This window comes from Elephas maximus, chromosome X (assembly GCF_024166365.1).
Source record: "Elephas maximus indicus isolate mEleMax1 chromosome X, mEleMax1 primary haplotype, whole genome shotgun sequence".
In the NCBI taxonomy this organism is placed as follows: Eukaryota; Metazoa; Chordata; class Mammalia; order Proboscidea; family Elephantidae; genus Elephas; species Elephas maximus.
The window spans coordinates 1,042,815-1,062,066 of NC_064846.1; the positions used below are offsets into that span (position 1 = coordinate 1,042,815).

A 19,252-nucleotide genomic window follows, 5' to 3' on the forward strand; every position below is an offset into this window, starting at 1 on the left:
TACTTTGACCCAGAAAAGCAGCTTTGATTTAAAACCCAGGTGCAGAGCTTCAGATAAGAGGTGTTTGGACTTAACATTTCGCACCTGTGTTATTGAGTTTCCAAGGAAACTGGACACTTCACAGTGCAGAGCTGATGTTGATCTCTTTACATCAAACACTGCTTTATTATGAGCTTATTAAAACATTGCTTCATTTCAATATCACCTTATGAGTAGCGTCTGGGGTCTTAAATGCTAGCAGGTGGCCATCTAAGATCCATCAATTGGCCTCAACCCACCTGGAGCAAAGGAGAATGAAGAACACCAAAGATATAAGGTAATTATGAGCCCACCTTCTGCCTGAACCATGGCTTTAAGGAAATTCAGGGCCCTGTGAAAAGGGAAAGTAAACCCCACCTTCAAACAAAACTTGAGGAGAAGGGTGGAGTTTAGGTGATATTTATTTATAATTTTTTTATTGTACTTTAGATGAAGGTTTACGAACAAACTAGTTTCTCATTAAACAGTTAGTACACATTGTTTTATGACATTGGTTAACAACCCCACAACATGTCAACACTCTCCCTTTTCAACCTTGGGCTCCCTATTACCAGCTTTCCTGTCATTCCTGCCTCCTAGTCCGTGCCCCTGGGCTGGTGTGCCCCTTTAGTCTCGTTTTGTTTTATAGACCTGTCTAATCTTTGGCTGAAGGGTGAACCTCAGGAGTGAGTTCATTACTGAGCTGAAAGGGTGTCCAGGAGCCATACTCTCAGGGTTTCTCCAGTCTCTATCAGGCCAGTAAGTCTGGTCTTTTTTTGTGAGTTAGAATTTTGTTATACATTTTTCTCCAGCTCTGTTCGAGACGCTCTGTTATGATCCCTGTCAGAGCAGTCGGTGGTGGTAGCCAGGCACCATTTAGTTGTGCTGGACTCAGTCTGGTAGAGGCTGTGGCAGATGTGGTCCATAGTCCTTTGGAGTAATCTTTCCCTTATATCTTTAGATTTCTCCATTCTTCTTACTCCTGAAGGGGTGAGGCCAGTGGAATATCCTAGATGGCCGCTCACAGGCTTTTCAGACCTTTTGCCAATTCTTGCACACACATATTTATAGTTTCAATTATAGCTTTAGGGTACATTTCAATATCTAACAGTGCAAACCTTTCCTCAGTCTTCTTTTTCTCATATTGTCCTCCCTATTCTCATCTACTTAAAAAAATTAAAAATTTTTTTTTATCTACTTATCAACCTTTTTTACAAGAAAAAAAAGTCTTTAAAAGGAGAGGAACCCTGGTGGCACAGTGGCTAACAGTTACAGCTGCTAACCAAAAGGTCACAATTCAAATCTATCAGCTTCTCCTTGGAAGCTCTATGGCAGTACCACTCTGTCCCACATGGTTGCCATGAGTCAGAACTGACTCAATGGCCATGGGCTTGGTTTGGTTTGGTTTGGTTTAAAAGGATAATAGGAGCCCTGGTGGTGCAGTGCCTGAGTGCCCGGCCACCAACAGAAGGGTCGGTGGTTTGAACTCACCAGCTGCTCCATAGGAGAAAGATGTGGCAATCTGCTTCCTCAAAGGTTTAAAAAAAAAAACTGCCATTGGGTCAATTCTGACTCACAGAGACCCCACAGGACAGAGCGCAGCTCACCCCATAGGGTCCCCAAGGCTGTAATCTTTTTATTTTTATTGTGCTTTAAGTGAAAGTTTACAAATAAGGTCACTCTTTCATATAAAAATTTATATACACCTTGCTATGTACTCCTAGTTGTTCTCCCCCTAAATGAGACAGCATAGTCCTTCTCTCTACTCTGTATTCCCCGTGTCCATTCAGCCCACTTCTGTCTCCCTTCTGCCTTCTCATCTCCCCTCCAGACAGGAGCTGCCCACATAGTCTCATGTGTCTACTTGATCCAAGAAGCTCACTCCTCACCAGTATCATTTTCTATCTTATAAAAAAAAAAAAAAAACAGTCCAATCCCAGTCTGAAGAATTGGCTTTGGGAATGGTTCCAGTCTTGGGCTAACAGAAGGTCTGGGGACCATGACCTCCAAGGTCCTTCAAGTCTCAGGCGATTAAGTCTGGTCTTTTTACGAAAATTTGAAGTCTGCATCCCACTGCTCTCCTGCTCCATTAGGGATTCTCTGTTATGTTCCCTGTAAGGGCAGTTATTGGTGGTAGCCAGGCACCGTCTAGTTCTTCTGGTCTCAGGCTGATGTACACTCTGATTTATGTGGCCCTTTTCTGTCTCTTGAGCTGATAATTACCTTATGTCTTTGGTGTTCTTCATTCTCCTTTGCTCCAGGTGGGTTGAGACCAATTGATGCATCTTAGATGGCTGCTTGATAGCATTTAAGACCCCAGACGGTACTCATTAGGTGATATTGAAATGAAGCAATGTTTTAATAAGCTCAAAATAAAGCAGTGTTTGATGTAAAGAGATCAACATCAGCTCTGGACTGGGAAGTGTCACAGTGATAGAATAATATCTATACCCCTACAAGGAAGACCAGTTAATACGACCATTGTTCAAATTTATACACCAACCATTAATACCAAAGATGAGGAAATTGAAGGTTTTTACCAACTTCTGCAGCCTTAAATTGATCAAACATGCAATCAAGATGCATTGATAATTACTGGTAATTGGAATGTGAAAATTGAAAACAAAGAAGAATCAGTAGTTGGTAAATAAGGCCTTGGTGATAGAAACGATGCCGGAGATCGCATGATAGAATTTTGTAAGATCAACGACTTTTTCATTTCAAATACCTTTCTTCAACAACATAAGCGGTGACTATACATGTGCACCTCACCTGAAGGAAAAGACAGGAATTGAATAGACTACATCTATAGAAAGAGATGATGTCCTTGTTGTTATTAGGTGCCATTGAGTCAATTCTGACTCATAGCGACCCTATATACAACAGAACGAAACATTGCCCAGTCCTGTGTCACCCTCACAATCCTTGTTATACTTGAGCCCATTGTTGCAGCCACTGTGTCAATTCATCTAGTTGAGGGTCTTCCTCTTTTTCACTGACCCTCTACCAAGCATGATGTCCTTCTCCAGTGACTGAGCCCTCCTGATGACATGTCCAAAGTATGTGAGACAATCTTGCCATCCTTGCTTCCAAGGAGCATTCTGGATGGAGAAACTCAATATAATCAGAACAAGGCCAGGTGCTGACTGCGGAACAGACGATCAATTGCTGTTATGCAAGTTCAAGTTGAAACTGAATTAAAACAAGTCCCTGAGAGCCAAAGTATGACCTTGAGTATATTCCACCTGAATTTGGAGACCATCTCAAGAACAGGTTTGATGCATTGAGCATTAATCACCAAAGACCAAACAAGTAGTGGGTTGACATCAAGGACATCATACATTGAGAAAGCAAAAGGTCATTAAGAAGACAAGAAAGAAAGAAAAGACCAAAATGGATGTCAGAAGAGACTCCGAAACTTGCTCTTGAACGTAGAGTAACTGAAGCAAATGGAAGAAATGATGAAGTAAATGGGCTGAACAGAAGATTTCAAAGGGTAGCTTGAGAAAACAAAGTAAAGTATTATAATGAAATGTGCAAAGACCTGGGGTTAGAAAACCAAAACTGAAGAACACACTCAACATTTCTCAAGCTGAAAGAACTGGAGAAAAAAGTCAAGCCTCAAGTTGTAATTTTGGAGGATTCCACAGGGAAAATATTGAACAATGCAGGAAGCATCAAAGGAAAATGGAAGGAATACACGGAGTCACTGTACTAAAAAGCATTGGTTGGCATTCAGCCATTTCAGGAGGTAGCATATGATCAAGAACTGATGGTATTGAAGGAAGAAGTCCAAGCTGCACTGCAGCCATTAGCGAAAAACAAGGCTGTAGGAATTGACGGAATACCAATCGAGATGTTTCAGCAAACCGATGCAGCTCTGAAGGTGCTCACTCATCTCTGCCAAGAAATTTGGAAGATAGCTACCTGGCCTACCAACCAGAAAAGATCCATATTTGTGCCCATTCCAAAGAAAGGATATGCTATAGAATGTGGGAATAATCAAACAATATCATTAATATCACACGCAAGTAAAGTTTTGCTGAAGATAATTCAAAAAAGGAAGTGTCAGAAATTCAAACCAGATTCCGAAGAGGATGTAGAATGAAGGATATCATTGTTGATGTCAGACAGCTCTTGTCTGAAAGCAGAGAATACCAGAAAGATGTTTTCCTGAGTTTTATTGACTATGCAAAGCCATTCGACTATGCAGATCATAACAAGTTATCCATATCATTGGGAAGAATGGGAATTCCAGAACACTTAATTGTGCTCATGAGGAACCTTTACATAGATCAAGAGGCAGTTGTTCAGACAGATCAAGGGGATACTGCATGGTTTAAAGTCAGGAAAGGTGTGTGTCAGGGTTGTATTCTTTCACCATGCCTATTTAATCTCTATGCTGAGCAAATAATCCGAGAAGCTGGACTATATGAAGAAGAACGGGGCATCAGGATTGGAGGAAGACTCATTAACAACCTCCATTATGCAGATGACACAGGCTTGCTTGCTGAAAGTGAAGAGGATTTGAAGCACTTACTAATGAAGATCAAAGACCACAGCCTTCAGTACGGATTGCGCTCAACATAAAGAAAACAAAAATCCTCACAACTGGACCAATGAGCAACATCATGATAAACAGAGAAAAGACTGAAGTTGTCAAGATTTCATTTTACTTGGATCCACAATCAACAGCCATGGAAGCAGCAGTCAAGAAATCAAAAGACGCATTGCATTGGGTAAATCTACTGCAAAGGACCTCTTCAAAGTGTCGAAGAGCAAAGACGTCACTCTGAAGACTAAGGTGCACCTGACCCAAGCCATGGTATTTTCAATCACTTCATATGCATGCAAAAACTGGATGATGAGTAAGAAAATCTGAAGAATTAATGTATTTGAATTATGGTTTTGGAGAAGAATCTTGAATATACCAGGGACTGCCAGAAGAACAAACAAATCTGTCTTGGAAGAAGTACAGCCAGAATGCTCCTTAGAAATGAAAATGGTGATATTTCTCTTGTACTTTGGACATGTTATCAGGAGGGATCAGCCCCTGGAGAAGGATATCACATTTGGTAAGTTAGAGGGTTAGCGAAAGAGAGGAAGACCCTCAACAAGATGGTTTGACACAGTGGTTGCAACAATGGGTTCAAGTATAGCAATGATTGTAAGGATGGCTCAGGACCGGGCAGTGTTTCGTTCTGTTGCGCATAGGGTCGCTATGAGTCGGAACTGACTCGGTGGCACTTAACGATAACAACAATAATTTTTTATGTCTAATTTCATATCTTTAGTAATTTACTTTTATTGTATTTTATGAATGTATTGGTCTGCAACAATTTTGAAGTTAGGAAATGGTCTTTTGTTCCAGAGAGTTTTAGAAGTGCTCATATAAGAAACCCTCCCCTTTATGGACACCCAAGAAAGGATGTTACTGTTGTTCTTACTGTCAAGCCATTGATGAAGTAACGTCTCCTCCTAGTGGCAATTTCTTACAATGGAATTTTTAAATAGAAGATAAATCACTTCTTTTTCAGGGAGTCTGGCCAAAGAAGGGACACAGATCTTGCACGAATTTGTATTACTTTTTGCTGTATTTGATGAAGGTTAGTGAACTTCAGTTTGAATTTTGGGCTTCTGGAAAAAAATCAAATATATTAACTTAATCTAGTACTTGAAATTGTGGGATGTTATCATCCAGAGAAGGCAATTATAGATCATAATCTACATTACTGTTCAGGAATGAAGGAGATGGGGATGAAAATGAATTCCAAGAAAAAAAATAGAACCTAAGTTGGATTGGCAGCTATGAGATAAGAAGACGGGAGGGTTGGGTAAGAGGTTGATCTCATCTACCTCATAGGACTGTTGTGAAGATTAAATGAGTGATGTCATGCAAATCACTTAGAATGCAACACCATCATAGTCTTTTTTTCTCCCCTCTTGTCCTCCTACGCTGCCGTCTTTTTAATTGAACGACCATTATTTCTCTCCTGTATTTGCTTTGTTGTTGTTCTCTGGCACTCTATTATTACTATAGCAGCTAGCGGGAACACATCACTCCTGTCTTTAAGACCCTGGTGGCACGGTGGTTAAGAGCTCGGCTGCTAAACAAAGGTTCAGCAGCTCAAATCCACCAGCTGTTCCTTGGAAACCCTGTGGGACAGCTCTGCTCTGTCCTATAGGGTCAATATAAGTTGGAATTGACTTGATGGCAATGGGTTTTTAATGACTTAGGTGAAATGCAAATTTCTTGACACAATGATGCATGATGTAATCCCTGCTACCCTCTTCAGCCTCACCTTCCAGGCTCCAACCACACTGAAGAATTCATAGCACCCAAACGTGTCATGCTTTTTCTTGCACCCAGAACTTTGCTTATGCTGTTCCCTCTTCTTGGCAAGCCTTCCTCCCCCTTTACACCAGGTAAGCTTCTCCTTATCCTTTAAGATTGACTCACTCCACCCATTCTCTCCCCCAGGATGACCTCCAGTCTGGGTTGTTGTTTTGTGCCGTCGACTCAATTCCAACTCATAGTAACCCTATAGGACGGAGAACTGCCCCCATAGGGTTTCCTAGGCTGTAATTTTTACAGGAGCAGATCTCCAGGTCTTTCTCCCATGGAGCGGCTGGTAGGTTCAAACTGCTGACCTTTTGGTTAGCAGCTGATCATTTAACTGTTGTGCCACCAGAGTTCATCAGTCTGGGTTTGATACCTGCTTTATATATTCCCACAGCACTTTATGCTTACCTCTTAGCACACTATAGCATCAGTGTCTACTTTACTTATTAGTATTTATCTTCTTTGAGTTCATAGCCTTTCCCTTCAAGAAAAGTGAAATTTCTTCTCCCCTCTGCTCTCATAATACTCCGTTTGCGTCTCTTTTACATCACATTTCACTCTTTACTATAATTGTCAACATCTGTTAATTCAAGCTAGATTGTATAAACAGAGACAGCGTCTTCTCTGTCATCAGTGCTCAGAAATGTGTATTTGTTTGAATGAATGAACAGATGAACAGATGACAAATGAACTTATAAGAATTCCCTGAAGGCTGAGTGCTTCAGGCCAGAGGCTGAAAGCATCAGCATTAATTTTTAGCCCTTCACACAAAGAAGAAATTTCAAGGAGCCATTGTCCAATAATAATATTTCCAGTTCTTTAACTCTTATTACTTTCATAGAGGGGGTTGGGAAACTTTCAGGTTCCTGGGATTTCATTATTACAAGTTGGGATAAAACAATTAGAACACAGACAGGGACTGACAAGGTTGTCTGCTTCCTTTTAAATGTATCAGTAATAAGTAGAATAAACTCCTTATGGCTCAAACTAACCAATATTTTCCCTTCTCCTAGTTATAATTTATCATTATCCCTTCCAACCTACTGTCATTACACAAATATAAACCAAACTCGTTGCCGTCAAGTCATAGCGACCCTAGAGGACAGAGTAGAACTGGCCCACAGGGTTGCCAAGGCTGTAATCTTTACAGGAGCAGACTGCCACATCTTTCTTCTGAGGAATGGCTGGTGGGTTGGAACCGCTGACCTTTTGGGTAGCAGGCAAGCGCTTTAACCAATATGCCACCAGGGCCCCTTATGGACCAATATAGGGAGGAATTATCAGTTTGAACAAAAAATGTCTGCCTTTCAGTGATTGTCTTCTCGCTACCTCTCACTGACTTTGAGAAGATACGTCCTCTGTGCCCACTTTGTTGAAAACAAATTCTTAAGGTGTGAACAGCCTTTACTCCCCAGGAGGAAGAGAAGGGATAGAGCTAGGGCCAGTCAGGAGACAGGCACTTATATGGCTCTGTTTTTGCCTCCTCTCTCATCAGGGAAAAGTTGGCACTCAGAAGCAGATGAATCCTCGGCACAGGGTGTGGATTCTGCATCTACTCTGCCCTGGCCTAAAATGTACACAGTTAATGGCTATGTAAATAGGTCTCTGCCAGGTATGTACACACTTGCTCAAGAATCCTCAGGGTCTTCAGAAATCAATGCAGAGCTCTTTTTAGGCATGCCAGAGTAAAACCCACTGAATTCTACCCTCTTGAGAGACTTAAAGAATAGTGGCTGAGTCCTCCTCCAATCACCTGAAAATGCACACAGAGCTCACAATCAGATTCTCTTTCCTTTTGTCTAAATATGGCCAGACATTTAAGGGGAATCAAACAAGAAAGAAATATGAAAAGATAAACAAAGAAAACAAATAATACCAGAAGAAAGAGATAATGCTTAGAACAAAAGAGAACTTATCAAAAATTCTAATTTTTTTAATGAATATTCAAGTAGATGCTGCATCCCTAAGCCAAGACTCTATGAAAAAGAAACAATAGAACAAGAACACACTCATAAAAATTAGAAATATGATTTAAAAAAAAAAACTGACTAGAACTTAGTAAGGTAGAATAGAGGAAATCTCCCAGAAAGTAAAACAAAAACGAATTTTAAAAAAGAACCAAAGAAATGACTGAAGAAAATGTGAAGAATCCAAAGGTATGACTCTTCATATTGAAAGTGTGCAGCAGGCTGAGTAAAACAGATCCCTGCAAAAAAGTTATCATTGCAAAATTTCGGAGAACAAAGAATAAAGACGATACTTAAAGCTTCCCCTGGGAGAAACAGGTCTTATACAAAGGAATGAGAATTAGACTGCAATGCAATACAATGGAGCAATACATTAAAAGTTCTGAGGGAAATTTATTTTCAACCTGGAATTCATAGCCAAAGTATGAATTTGCTTTGGGGAGGAATAAAGATATTTTTAGAAATGGCAGGCCTCAGAGGCACTAAATATGAGAGATCCAGAAACCCAAGAGAATCATGAAGGATTGTTGTTGTTGTGTGCTGTCAAGTCGACTCCGATTCATAGCGACCCTATAGGACAGAGTAGAACTGCCTCATAGGGTTTCCAAGGAGTACCTGGTGGATTCCAGCTGCCGACCTTTTGGTAGCAGCTGAGTCCTTAACCACCACACCACCAGGGCTCCAATGAAGGACTAAACCAAAAAACCCAAGCCCATTGCCATCGAGTCGATTCCAACTCATAGCAGCCCTATAGGACAGAGTAGAACTGTCCCATAGAGTTTTCAAGGAGCACCTGGTGGATTCAAACTGCCAATCTTTTGGTTAGCAGCAGTAGTACTTAACCACTGTGCCACCAGGGTTTCCAGTGAAGGATTAGGACAGAGATATTTTCTTCTTAATTCTTTTCTGTATTTTCCAGTAATCCTATAATGAGTGTGCATAAATTGTACAATTAAAAAAGAAATCAGAAATTTATTTAAAAACATGCAAGTCCCTGCTGTCACACAGCTTGTAGTATAATGCAGAGACAGATAGTAATAAAAAATCATAATAATAAATGAAAACTTACAAACTGAAAATTAGATACGCTAAAGGCAAATTACATAATTCTATGGGAACATGAAATAAAGGAGCCCGAAGTAGACTGGAGACCCAAAGAAGGATTCCCTGAGGATGACAGTAGTAGTAAAGATAGTGAAAAAGTTTTAGGAGCCAAAATAGACAGATAGCTAGTTAACAGTGTAGGATATAAACATATGACAGCTTGGTTCAAATACTGAACAGATTAATTTACCTATCTGGGCATCAGTTTCCTCTCCTGTAAGAGAGGGATGATAATAACAGTTTCTATGTTCACAGAGTTATTATGAGGAGTGAATGAATTAAAACTTCTAAAATATTTTTGGACATTTCTTGGCCCAAAACAAGTGCTCAGTAAATATTCACTATTAATTATATTGCCATGATTGGTGTTGGATTAAATATGGGAGGTGAGAGTGGTGACAAGGATAATTCTTGGTTGCATAATTGAATACAGGATGGTGCCATTCACTGAGATAATGAACATCAGAAATTTGGTTTGGGGACTTGTGGGTTTTATGAGCTATTTAGGTGGTGATGTTGAGGAGGTGGTTGGCTGTATGAATCTGGAGTTGAGGGAGAGGTCTGAAACAGGAGAGTTATCAGCATAAATGGTCAACAGCTGCAGATGAATTTGGCCAATGTCTTTGGAAAGTTCATTTCTAAGTAAATCTAACATTGAAATTTGTAAGGTCAATTTGTCCATCTTGCACTAGCAAGTGTTTTCTATTTCAAATTCTCTACTTCTTAACCATGGCTATCTTATTCCTAATTTACAGGTCTGATTGGGTGTCACAGGAAGTCAGTGTACTGGCATGTGATCGGAATGGGCACCACCCCTGAAGTACACTCAATCTTCCTGGAAGGTCATACATTTCTTGTGAGGAACCATCGTCAGGCCTCGTTGGAGATCTCACCAATAACTTTCCTTACTGCTCAGACACTCCTGATGGACCTTGGCCAGTTTCTACTGTTTTGTCATATTCCTTCCCACCACCATGGTAATATCTGTGGATCTTAAAAATGGATATTATAAATATTCAGCTTTACTTTTAATGGAACTTACTGGGCAGTATTCAGGAATATAGCGTGTTGCATAGAGTGGTGTTACAGAGTTACAATTAATTCAGACCTCAACTAGATCCCCTAGTTCCTAGTTTCCAGAGTAAAGATTCTATCTTGAGTACTAGAGGGCTAAGTATTAATAGTACCTGGTGAAATTTTTGTTAAATGCCTGTGATAGAGGAAAGGGAAGTGGCTTAGGGATGAGTAAGGTGGAGAAAAGGAGGAAGACAGTATGCCATTGGTTTCCCACCCTGATCCCATTAATTAGATTTCAATACTATGAAACTGCAAGTAGTACCTGAAGAGATATTTTATGAGAAATTTAAGGAAATGAAAAAAAAAAAACTAACACTGCCTAGGTTTCAACCATAAGTGCTTCAGGGTACTGGTAGTGATACCCAGAGCAGTAAATAGTACCAAATACTAGAGGATATTGCAGTACTCAATTTGAGACACCAGACAACTGCTGCACAAGGAGGCACTCCGTAGATACCTGGTAGGAGATGGGACACACCTGGCAAACTCAGGGCTTGTCAGGAGACAGCAGATGATAGGAGAGACAACATGGAAGTGGAAATTGATGAGCATACGTGAGGCACAGCTCAAAATGAGAAGAAACAGCTGGAAATATTGATTAATAATCGGAACATGGAATGTATCAAGTATGAATCTGGGAAAACTGGAAGTCATGAAAAATGAAATGGAACACATAAAGATCAGTATCCTAGGCATTATGGAGCTGAAATGGACTGGTATTCGTCATTTTGAATCAGACAATCATATGGTCTACTATGCTGGAAATGACAGCTTGAAGAGGAACGGCATTGCATTCATCGTCAAAAGGAACATGTCAAGATCTTCCTGAAGTACAACGCTGTCAGTGATAGGATAATATACATACCTCGACAAGGAGGACCAGTTAATACGACTATTATTCAAATTTACGCACCAACCACTAAGGACAAAGATGAAGAAATTGAAGATTTTTACCAACTTCTGCTGTCTGAAATTGATCGAATATGCAATCAGGATGCATTGATAATTACTGGAGATTGGAATGCACAAGTTGGAAATGAAGAAGAATCGGTAGTTGGAAAATATGGCCTTGGTGATACAAAAGATGCCAGAGATCACATGATAGAATTTTGCAAGATCAATGACTTCTTCATTGCAAATACCTTTCTTCAACAACATAAACTGCAACTATACACATGGCCCTCGCCAGATGAATACACAGAAATCAAACTGACTACATCTGTAAAAAGAGAAGACAGAAAAGCTCAATATTATCAATCAGAACGAGGCCAGGGACCGACTGCGGATCAGATCATCAATTACTCATATGCAAGTTCAAGTTGAAACTGAAGAAAATTAGAACAAGTCCTTGAAAGACAAACTATGACCTTGACTATATCCCACCTGAATTTAGAGATCATTTCAAGAATAGATGTGACGCGTTGAACACTAATGACCAAAGACCAGATGAGTTGTGGGATGGCATCCAGGACATCATTCATGAAGAAACCAAGAGGTCATTAAAAAGACAGGACAGAAAGAAAAGACCTAACTGGGTGTCAGAAGAGACTCTGAAACTAGCTAAAGCAAAAGAAAAAAAAGATAAAGTAAAAGAGCTGAACAGAAGATTTCAAAGAGTGGCTTGAGAAGACAAAGTAAAGTATTATGTATAATGACATGTGCAAAGACCTGGAGATAGAAAACCAAAAGGGAAGAACATGCTCAGAATTTCTCAAGCCAAAAGAACTGAGGAAAAAATTCAAGCCTCGAGTTGCAATACTGAAGGATTCTACGGGAAAAATATTAAACAACGCAGGACACATCAAAAGAAGATGGAAGGAATACACAGAGTGACTATACCAAAAAGAACTGGTCGACGTTCAACCATTTCAGGAGGTAACGTATGATCAGGAACCAAAGGTACTGAAAGAAGAAGTCCAAGCCACACTGAAGGTATTGGTGAAAAGCAAGGCTCTGGGAATTGATGGAATACCAATTGAGTCGTTTCAACAAACGGATGCGGCGCTGGAGATACTCACTTATCTATATCAAGAAATTTGGAAGAGAGCTACCTGGCCAACTGACTGGAAGAGATCCATATTTATGCCTATTCCCAAGAAAGGTGATGCAACTGAATGTGGAAATTATAGAACAATACCATTAATATCACACACAAGATTTTGCTGAAGATCATTCAAAACGGCTGCAGCAGTATATCAACAGGGAACTGCCAGAAATTTAGGCTGGTTTCAGAAGAGGACGTGGAACGAGGGATATCATTGCTAATGTCAGATGGACCCTGGCTGAAGAGAGAGAATACCAGAAGGATGTTTACCTGTGTTTTATTGACGATGCAAAGGCATTCGGCTGTGTGGATCATAAATTATGGATAACATTTGCAAAGAATGGGAATTCCAGAACTCTTAATTGTGCTCACGAGGAACCTTTACATAGTTTAAGAGGCAATTGTTCGGACAGAAGAAGGGGATACTGATTGGTTTAAAGTCAGGAAAGGTGTGTGTTAGGGTTGCAGCCTTTCACCGTACCTATTCAATCTGTATGCTGAGCAAATAATCCGAGAAGCTGGACTATATGAAGATGAACAGGGCATCAAGATTGGAGGAAGACTCATTAACAACCTGGGTTATGTAGATGACACAACCTTGCTTGCTGAAAGTGAAGAGGGCTTTTGAAGCACTTACTAACGAAGATCAAAGACCACAGCCTTCAGTATAGATTACACCTCAACATAAAGAAAACAGAAATCCTCGCAACTGGACCAATGAGCAACATCATGATAAATGGAGAAAAGATTGAAGTTGTCAAGGATTTCATTTTAGTTGAGTCCACAATCAATGCCCATGGAAGCAGCAGTCAAGAAATCAAAAGATGCATTGCATTGGGCAAATCTGCTGCAAAAGACCTCTTTCAAGTGTTAAAAAGCATAAGATGTTACTTTGAGAAGTAAGGTGCACCTGACCCAAACCGTAATATTTTCAGTCACTTCATATGCATGTGAAAGGTGGACAGTGAATCAGGAAGACCGAAGAAGATTGGATGCATTTGAGTTATGGTGTTGGAGAAGAATCTTGAATATGCCCTGGCCTGCCAGAAGAATGAACAAGTCTATCTTGGAAGAATTGCAGCCAGAGTGCTCCTTATAGGTGAGAATGGTGAGACTTCATCCCATGTACTTTGGACATCTTATCAGGAAGGACCAGTCCCTGGTGAAGGACATCGTACTTGGTAAAATAGAGAGTCAGCAAAACAATAAAAAGGAAGACCCTCAATTGAATGGACTGACACAATGGCTGCAACAATAGGCTCAAACAGCAATGATTATGAGGATGGCGCAGGACCAGGCACTGTTTCGTTCTTTTGTACTTAGGGTTGCTATGAGTTGGAATTGACTCCATGGCACCTAACAAGTCTAGAAGTGGTTGGGTCACCATGGGGATGGGGAGTTGGGTGACCTTAGCCTGACCTAGGTTTCCAAATGCTTTAAGTATAAATTCCTCAAATCTCCTTGCTTATAATTTGAATGTGGGGAATGATATATACAGAGGCAGTTTCAGAAGGAAATATTTATATTTATTACAACAGAAAATGAGTGAATTTTGAAAAAGCAATAACACATGTATTGGAGGAGAATCAGACAGAGTATTCCACAGCAGAAGGGAAATGGTCAGTGCAAAGACCAGTCAGGAAGAAACCAACAACTACCAGATATGGGGGAAATGATCCATGTAGGAGAGTGGCAAGAAAGGGTATTGGTGTGAAGTGGAGGGCCACTTAGGAGAGGGCCTTGAAGTCCTGACAGGAGAGAATGAAGTCATAGAAGTTAAAGAAAGAAAACTTGGTAGAAATCTGACATTGTTTGGTTTCTCTGAATGCAGATGGCATGGAAGCTTATGTCAAAGTAGATCGCTGCCCAGAGGAGCCCCAAGTACGGAAGAAAAATACTAAAGAAGAGGAAGAGTATGAGGATGACCTTTATGATTCTGACATGGACTTGCTTAGGTTTGATGATGGCAACTCTCCTCCCTTTATCCAAATTCGCTCAGTTGCCAAGAAGCACCCTAAAACTTGGATCCATTATATTGCTGCTGATGAGGAGGACTGGGACTATGCTCCTGCAGTCCTCCCCTCCACCGACAGGTAAGCACCTTTTGACTCTCCCGTACTCAAAGAGTTACTCCCAGTTATTGAAAACAACAAATTTTTAGGCCATATTTACGGTTAGGTACATATATGGACTCAAATGGCAGGGACATTAACATGTTTGAAAACTAAAATAGCTAAGCATCAGGGATGCTGTATTTTTTACTCACTCCTTTCCTTTATTAAATCATACCAACTGTTTTGGACTTGGATTTCAGCCACCAGTCCTTTACCTACAATTTCCCAACCCAAACCCTCATCTTTTTTCTCTCCTACAGAAGTTATAAAAGTCAATATTTAAACAATGATACTCAGAGGATTGGTAAGAAGTACAAAAAAGTCCGATTTATTGCATACACAGATGAAACCTTTCAGACTCGTGAAGCTATTCAGTATGAATCAGGAATCCTGGGACCTTTACTCTATGGAGAAGTTGGAGACACATTGTTGGTAAGTTGAGGAAAAGATATGAGGTTGGGGAAGAAAAAAATATTTGGAGGGTTTTGAGTTTCTAAAATACTTCATAATTCAACCTTGTCTGTAGTGGGCATGATCTTTTAAAAATTATGAATATTACACAAATAACTGCTGATTATAAAAAAAACTAAATGTGAGTATATAGAATAAAAATTTAACATCACCTGATAAACCTGCCACTCTTCTGGAATACTTACTGCTTCGGCTTTAGTCCTTCCAGAACTTTTCCCGTTAATTACATAGTTACAAGAGTCAGCAAACTATGGCCTATGAGCCAAGTTTGGCTTGTGGACTATTGTTTGGACAGCCTATGAGCTTAGAATAGATTTTACATTTTTTTTCTTTTTGAAAAAAATATTATTGTAGCTAAATATATAGAACAAAACATTTGCCATTTCAACCAGTGACATTAATTACATTTACCATGTTGTGCAGCCATCACCACTATTTATGTCCAGATTTTTATATTTTTAAAGAAAAGATGACTATGTGACAAAGATCAGGTATAGCTTGCAAAACCTACAGTATTTACTGTTTAGCCCTTAACAGATAATTTTGTCAACTCCTGATCTAGTGTATTAAGAATGCTTAAGTTGAGAGGAGGGACCAAGGTGGCAGAAGAGACACACGCTTCCAGCGAGCCCTCTAACAACAAAGACCTGAAAAAACAAGTGAAACGAGTATATTTATGACAAGCTAGGAGCACTGAACATCAAAGGCAAAGTTAGAAAATGAACTGAGCGGCAGGGGGAGGAAGAGACAGTTCAGAAGCGGAGAGGAGTTACCGGACCTGAATCTGCGGGAGCCCTCAGGCACCATTCCCAGAGAGCAGCTGCGGCAGGCTGATACTGGCATTTGGCCGCAGTTTTCTCAGGGAGAAGCACCCAGTCACGCCGCCTACTCACACCTCCAGAACCAGAGAAGAACCCGCCCTTGGCAAAAGCTAAGCACTTGCATATATTTACCGTGCCCCCTGCCCCCAGGCCAGCTTCAGTAGCTGTTGATTTCCCTGGGCCTGAGATAGGCCACGTTGAGTGCCTAGAGCCATCCTCCCAGCCTTGGAGAAGGAATAAATACACAGTTGGGGGAAAAGATAATTTGCCAGCTCCACTAACCTGGAGAGCTCAAGACAGAAGTGACTCCTGTCCAGGCATAAACGGTCTGTGGACTTTGACTACCTTTCCCCCCTGCATGGACCTGTGTGAGCCTGTTTCAGGAGAATAGGCCCTTGCTGGCAGACTACAACTGTTTCGGCTGTGCAGTGGAGAGGTGGGTGTTTGATGTTTGACACTGCTTTGCCTATAAAACAGGACCGTTACCTACCCACATCAGGGGCCTAAGGACTGGCGGCTCTACTCAGGTCACACAACCACCTGTGACAGGGGTCCAAGGATAACTGATACCTCCCAGTCCTTACAACCAAAAACATTGGGTGCCCATGGTCTGTCTGCAGAACACACCCACCTCTACGGTCTAGGGAAGAGGGACGTGCTTTCCTCAGAGACACTTGGGGGATGATTCTCAGCCCCCTGCCTTGTTCAGAGTGTGACCCCCTGCTGCAACAAGATACCGATACCTACACCAATCACCCCTTCCCCTCTAAGACTGTAGGACAGAGCCTTACCACACACTTGATGAGCAGCTATCTGAACACCTGAGCTGAATTGATACAAGAAAAGTGAATGGACTCCTAGACTGATATACCTAGCTCTAGCCATCTGGTAACAGGACGTCAGAGCTTCAAAGATGAAAATAATCAAGCAAGCTCACTCAAGCAACCCACTTGGGTATATCAAAACAAAACAAAGTAAGAAGCTAGGATATAGTAAGCAAACATAAAATAAACTAATACAATAACTTACAGATGGCTCAGAGACAACAGTCAATATCAAATCACATAAAGAAACAGACCATGATCGCATCAACAAGCTCTCAAAATAAAGAATCAAGGGATCATCTAGATGAAAGTGCCTTCCTGGAATTACCAGATGCAGAATACAAAAGATTAATATACAGAACCCTTCAAGACATCAGGAAGAAAATCAGGCAATATGCAGAACAAGCCAAGGAACATGCAGATAAAGCAATTGAAGAAATTAAAAAGGTTATTCAGGAACATAATGAAAAATTTAATGAGCTGGAAAAATCCATAGGCACACAACAGTCAGAAATTCAGAAGATTCACAATAAAATTACAGAATTAGACAATTCAATAGAAAGTCAGAGGAGCAGAATTGAGCAGGTGGAAGGCAGAATTGGTGAACTTGAAGATAAAGCACTTGGCACCAATATATTTGAAGAAAAATCAAATAAAAGAATTAAAAAAAAATGAAGAAACCTTAAGAATCATGTGGGACTCTATCAAGAGAAATAACCTACAAGTGATTGGAGTACCAGAATAGGGAGGGATAACAGAAAATACAGAGACAATTGTTGAAGATTTGTTGGCAGAAAACTTCCCTGATATTGTGAAAGATGAGAAGATATCTATCCAAGATGCTCATCAAACTCCACATAAGGTAGATGTTAAAAGAAAGTCACCAAGACGTATTATAATCAAACTTGCCAAAACCGAAGATAAAGAGAGAATTTTAAGAGCAGCTAGGGATAAACAAAAAGTCACCTACGAAGGAGAGTCAATAAGAATATGCTAGGACTACTTGGCAGAAAGCGTGCAGGCAAGAAGGCAATGGGATGACTCATATAAAGAATTGAAGGAAAAAATTGCCAGCCAAGGATCATATATCCAGCAAAACTGTCTCTCGAATATGAAGGCGAAATTAGGACATTTCCAGATAAACAGAAGTTTAGAGAATTCGTAAAAACCAAACCAAAACTACAAGAAATACTAAAGGGAGTTCTTTGGTTAGAAAATCAGTAATATCAGGTATCAACCCAAGACTAGAACACTGGGCAGAGCAACCAGAAGTCAACCCAGACAGGGAAATCACAAAAATAAATGAAGATAAAAAAACGCTTAAAACAGGGAAACAGCGAAGTTATTATGAAAAATTGAACTCTTACAAATTTGAAAACCTAGAAGAAATGGATGAATTCCTAGAAACACACTACTTACCTAAACTAACACAAACAGAGGTAGAACAACTAAATAGACCCATAACAAAAGAAGAGGTTGAAAAGGTAATCGAAAAACTCCGCCCCCCCCCCAAAAAAAAAAGCCCTGGCCTGGACAACTTCACTGCAGAGTTCTACCAAACTTTCAGAGAAGAGTTAACACCACTACTACTAAAGGTATTTCAGAGCATAGAAAAGGATGGAATACTCCCCAACTCATTCTATGAAGCCAGCATATCCCTGATACCAAAACCAGGTAAAGACACCACAAAAAAAGAAAATTATGGACCTGTATCCCTCAAGAACTTAGATACAAAAATCCTCAACAAAATTCCAGCCAATAGAATTCAACAACATATCAAAAAAATAATTCACCATGACCAAGTGGGATTCACACCAGGTATGCAGGGATGGTTCAACATTAGGAAAAAAATTAAGGTATTCCATCATATAAATAAAACAAAAGATAGTGTCACTATGAGTCTGAACCAACTCAGTGGCAATGGGTTTTTTGGTTTTGGGTAGATGTAATCAAGTTAAGATGAGGTCATACTGGATTGATTTGGGTGGATCCTAAACCTAGTTACTGATATCTATTTAAGAAAAAGGAGAGGAAGATTTGGATGGAGAGACTCAGAGTCACACAACAGGGAAGAAGGCCATGTGACCACAGAGGCAGAGACTGGAGTGATGCAGCCACAAACCAAGGATTGCCAGGAGCCACCAGAAGCTAGAAGATGCAAAGAAAGATCCCCTCCTAGAGCCTTCAGAGGGGACACGCCCTGCAACAACTTGGTTTTGGACTTCTGGCCTCCAGAAGTGTGAGAGATAAATTTCAGTTGTTTTAGGCCAAAAAAAAAAAAACAAAAGACAAGAATCACATGATTTTATCAATTGATGTAGAAAAGGCATTTGACAACGTTCAACAACCATTCATGATAAAACTCTCATCAAAATAGTAATAGAAGGAAAATTCCTCAACATAATAAAAGGCATTTATACAAAGCCAATAGCCAACATCATTCTAAATGGAGAGAGTCTGAAAGCATTC

General features: G+C 40.2%; 1 protein-coding gene across 3 annotated transcripts in view; it reads left to right on the forward strand.

Moving 5' to 3' along the window:
* F8 (coagulation factor VIII) overlaps window positions 1–19,252 on the forward strand; it is a 138,707-nt gene that overhangs the window by 29,518 nt on the left and 89,937 nt on the right. For 2 of the 3 annotated variants that reach the window (XM_049872384.1, XM_049872382.1), the window contains exons 5-9: window positions 5,556–5,624; window positions 7,857–7,973; window positions 10,188–10,409; window positions 14,385–14,646; window positions 14,928–15,099. In XM_049872384.1, the coding sequence (XP_049728341.1) occupies window positions 5,556–5,624; window positions 7,857–7,973; window positions 10,188–10,409; window positions 14,385–14,646; window positions 14,928–15,099 (842 nt within the window). The remainder of the gene's footprint in view (window positions 1–5,555; window positions 5,625–7,856; window positions 7,974–10,187; window positions 10,410–14,384; window positions 14,647–14,927; window positions 15,100–19,252) is intronic. The other variant, XM_049872383.1, reaches the window with a different exon arrangement.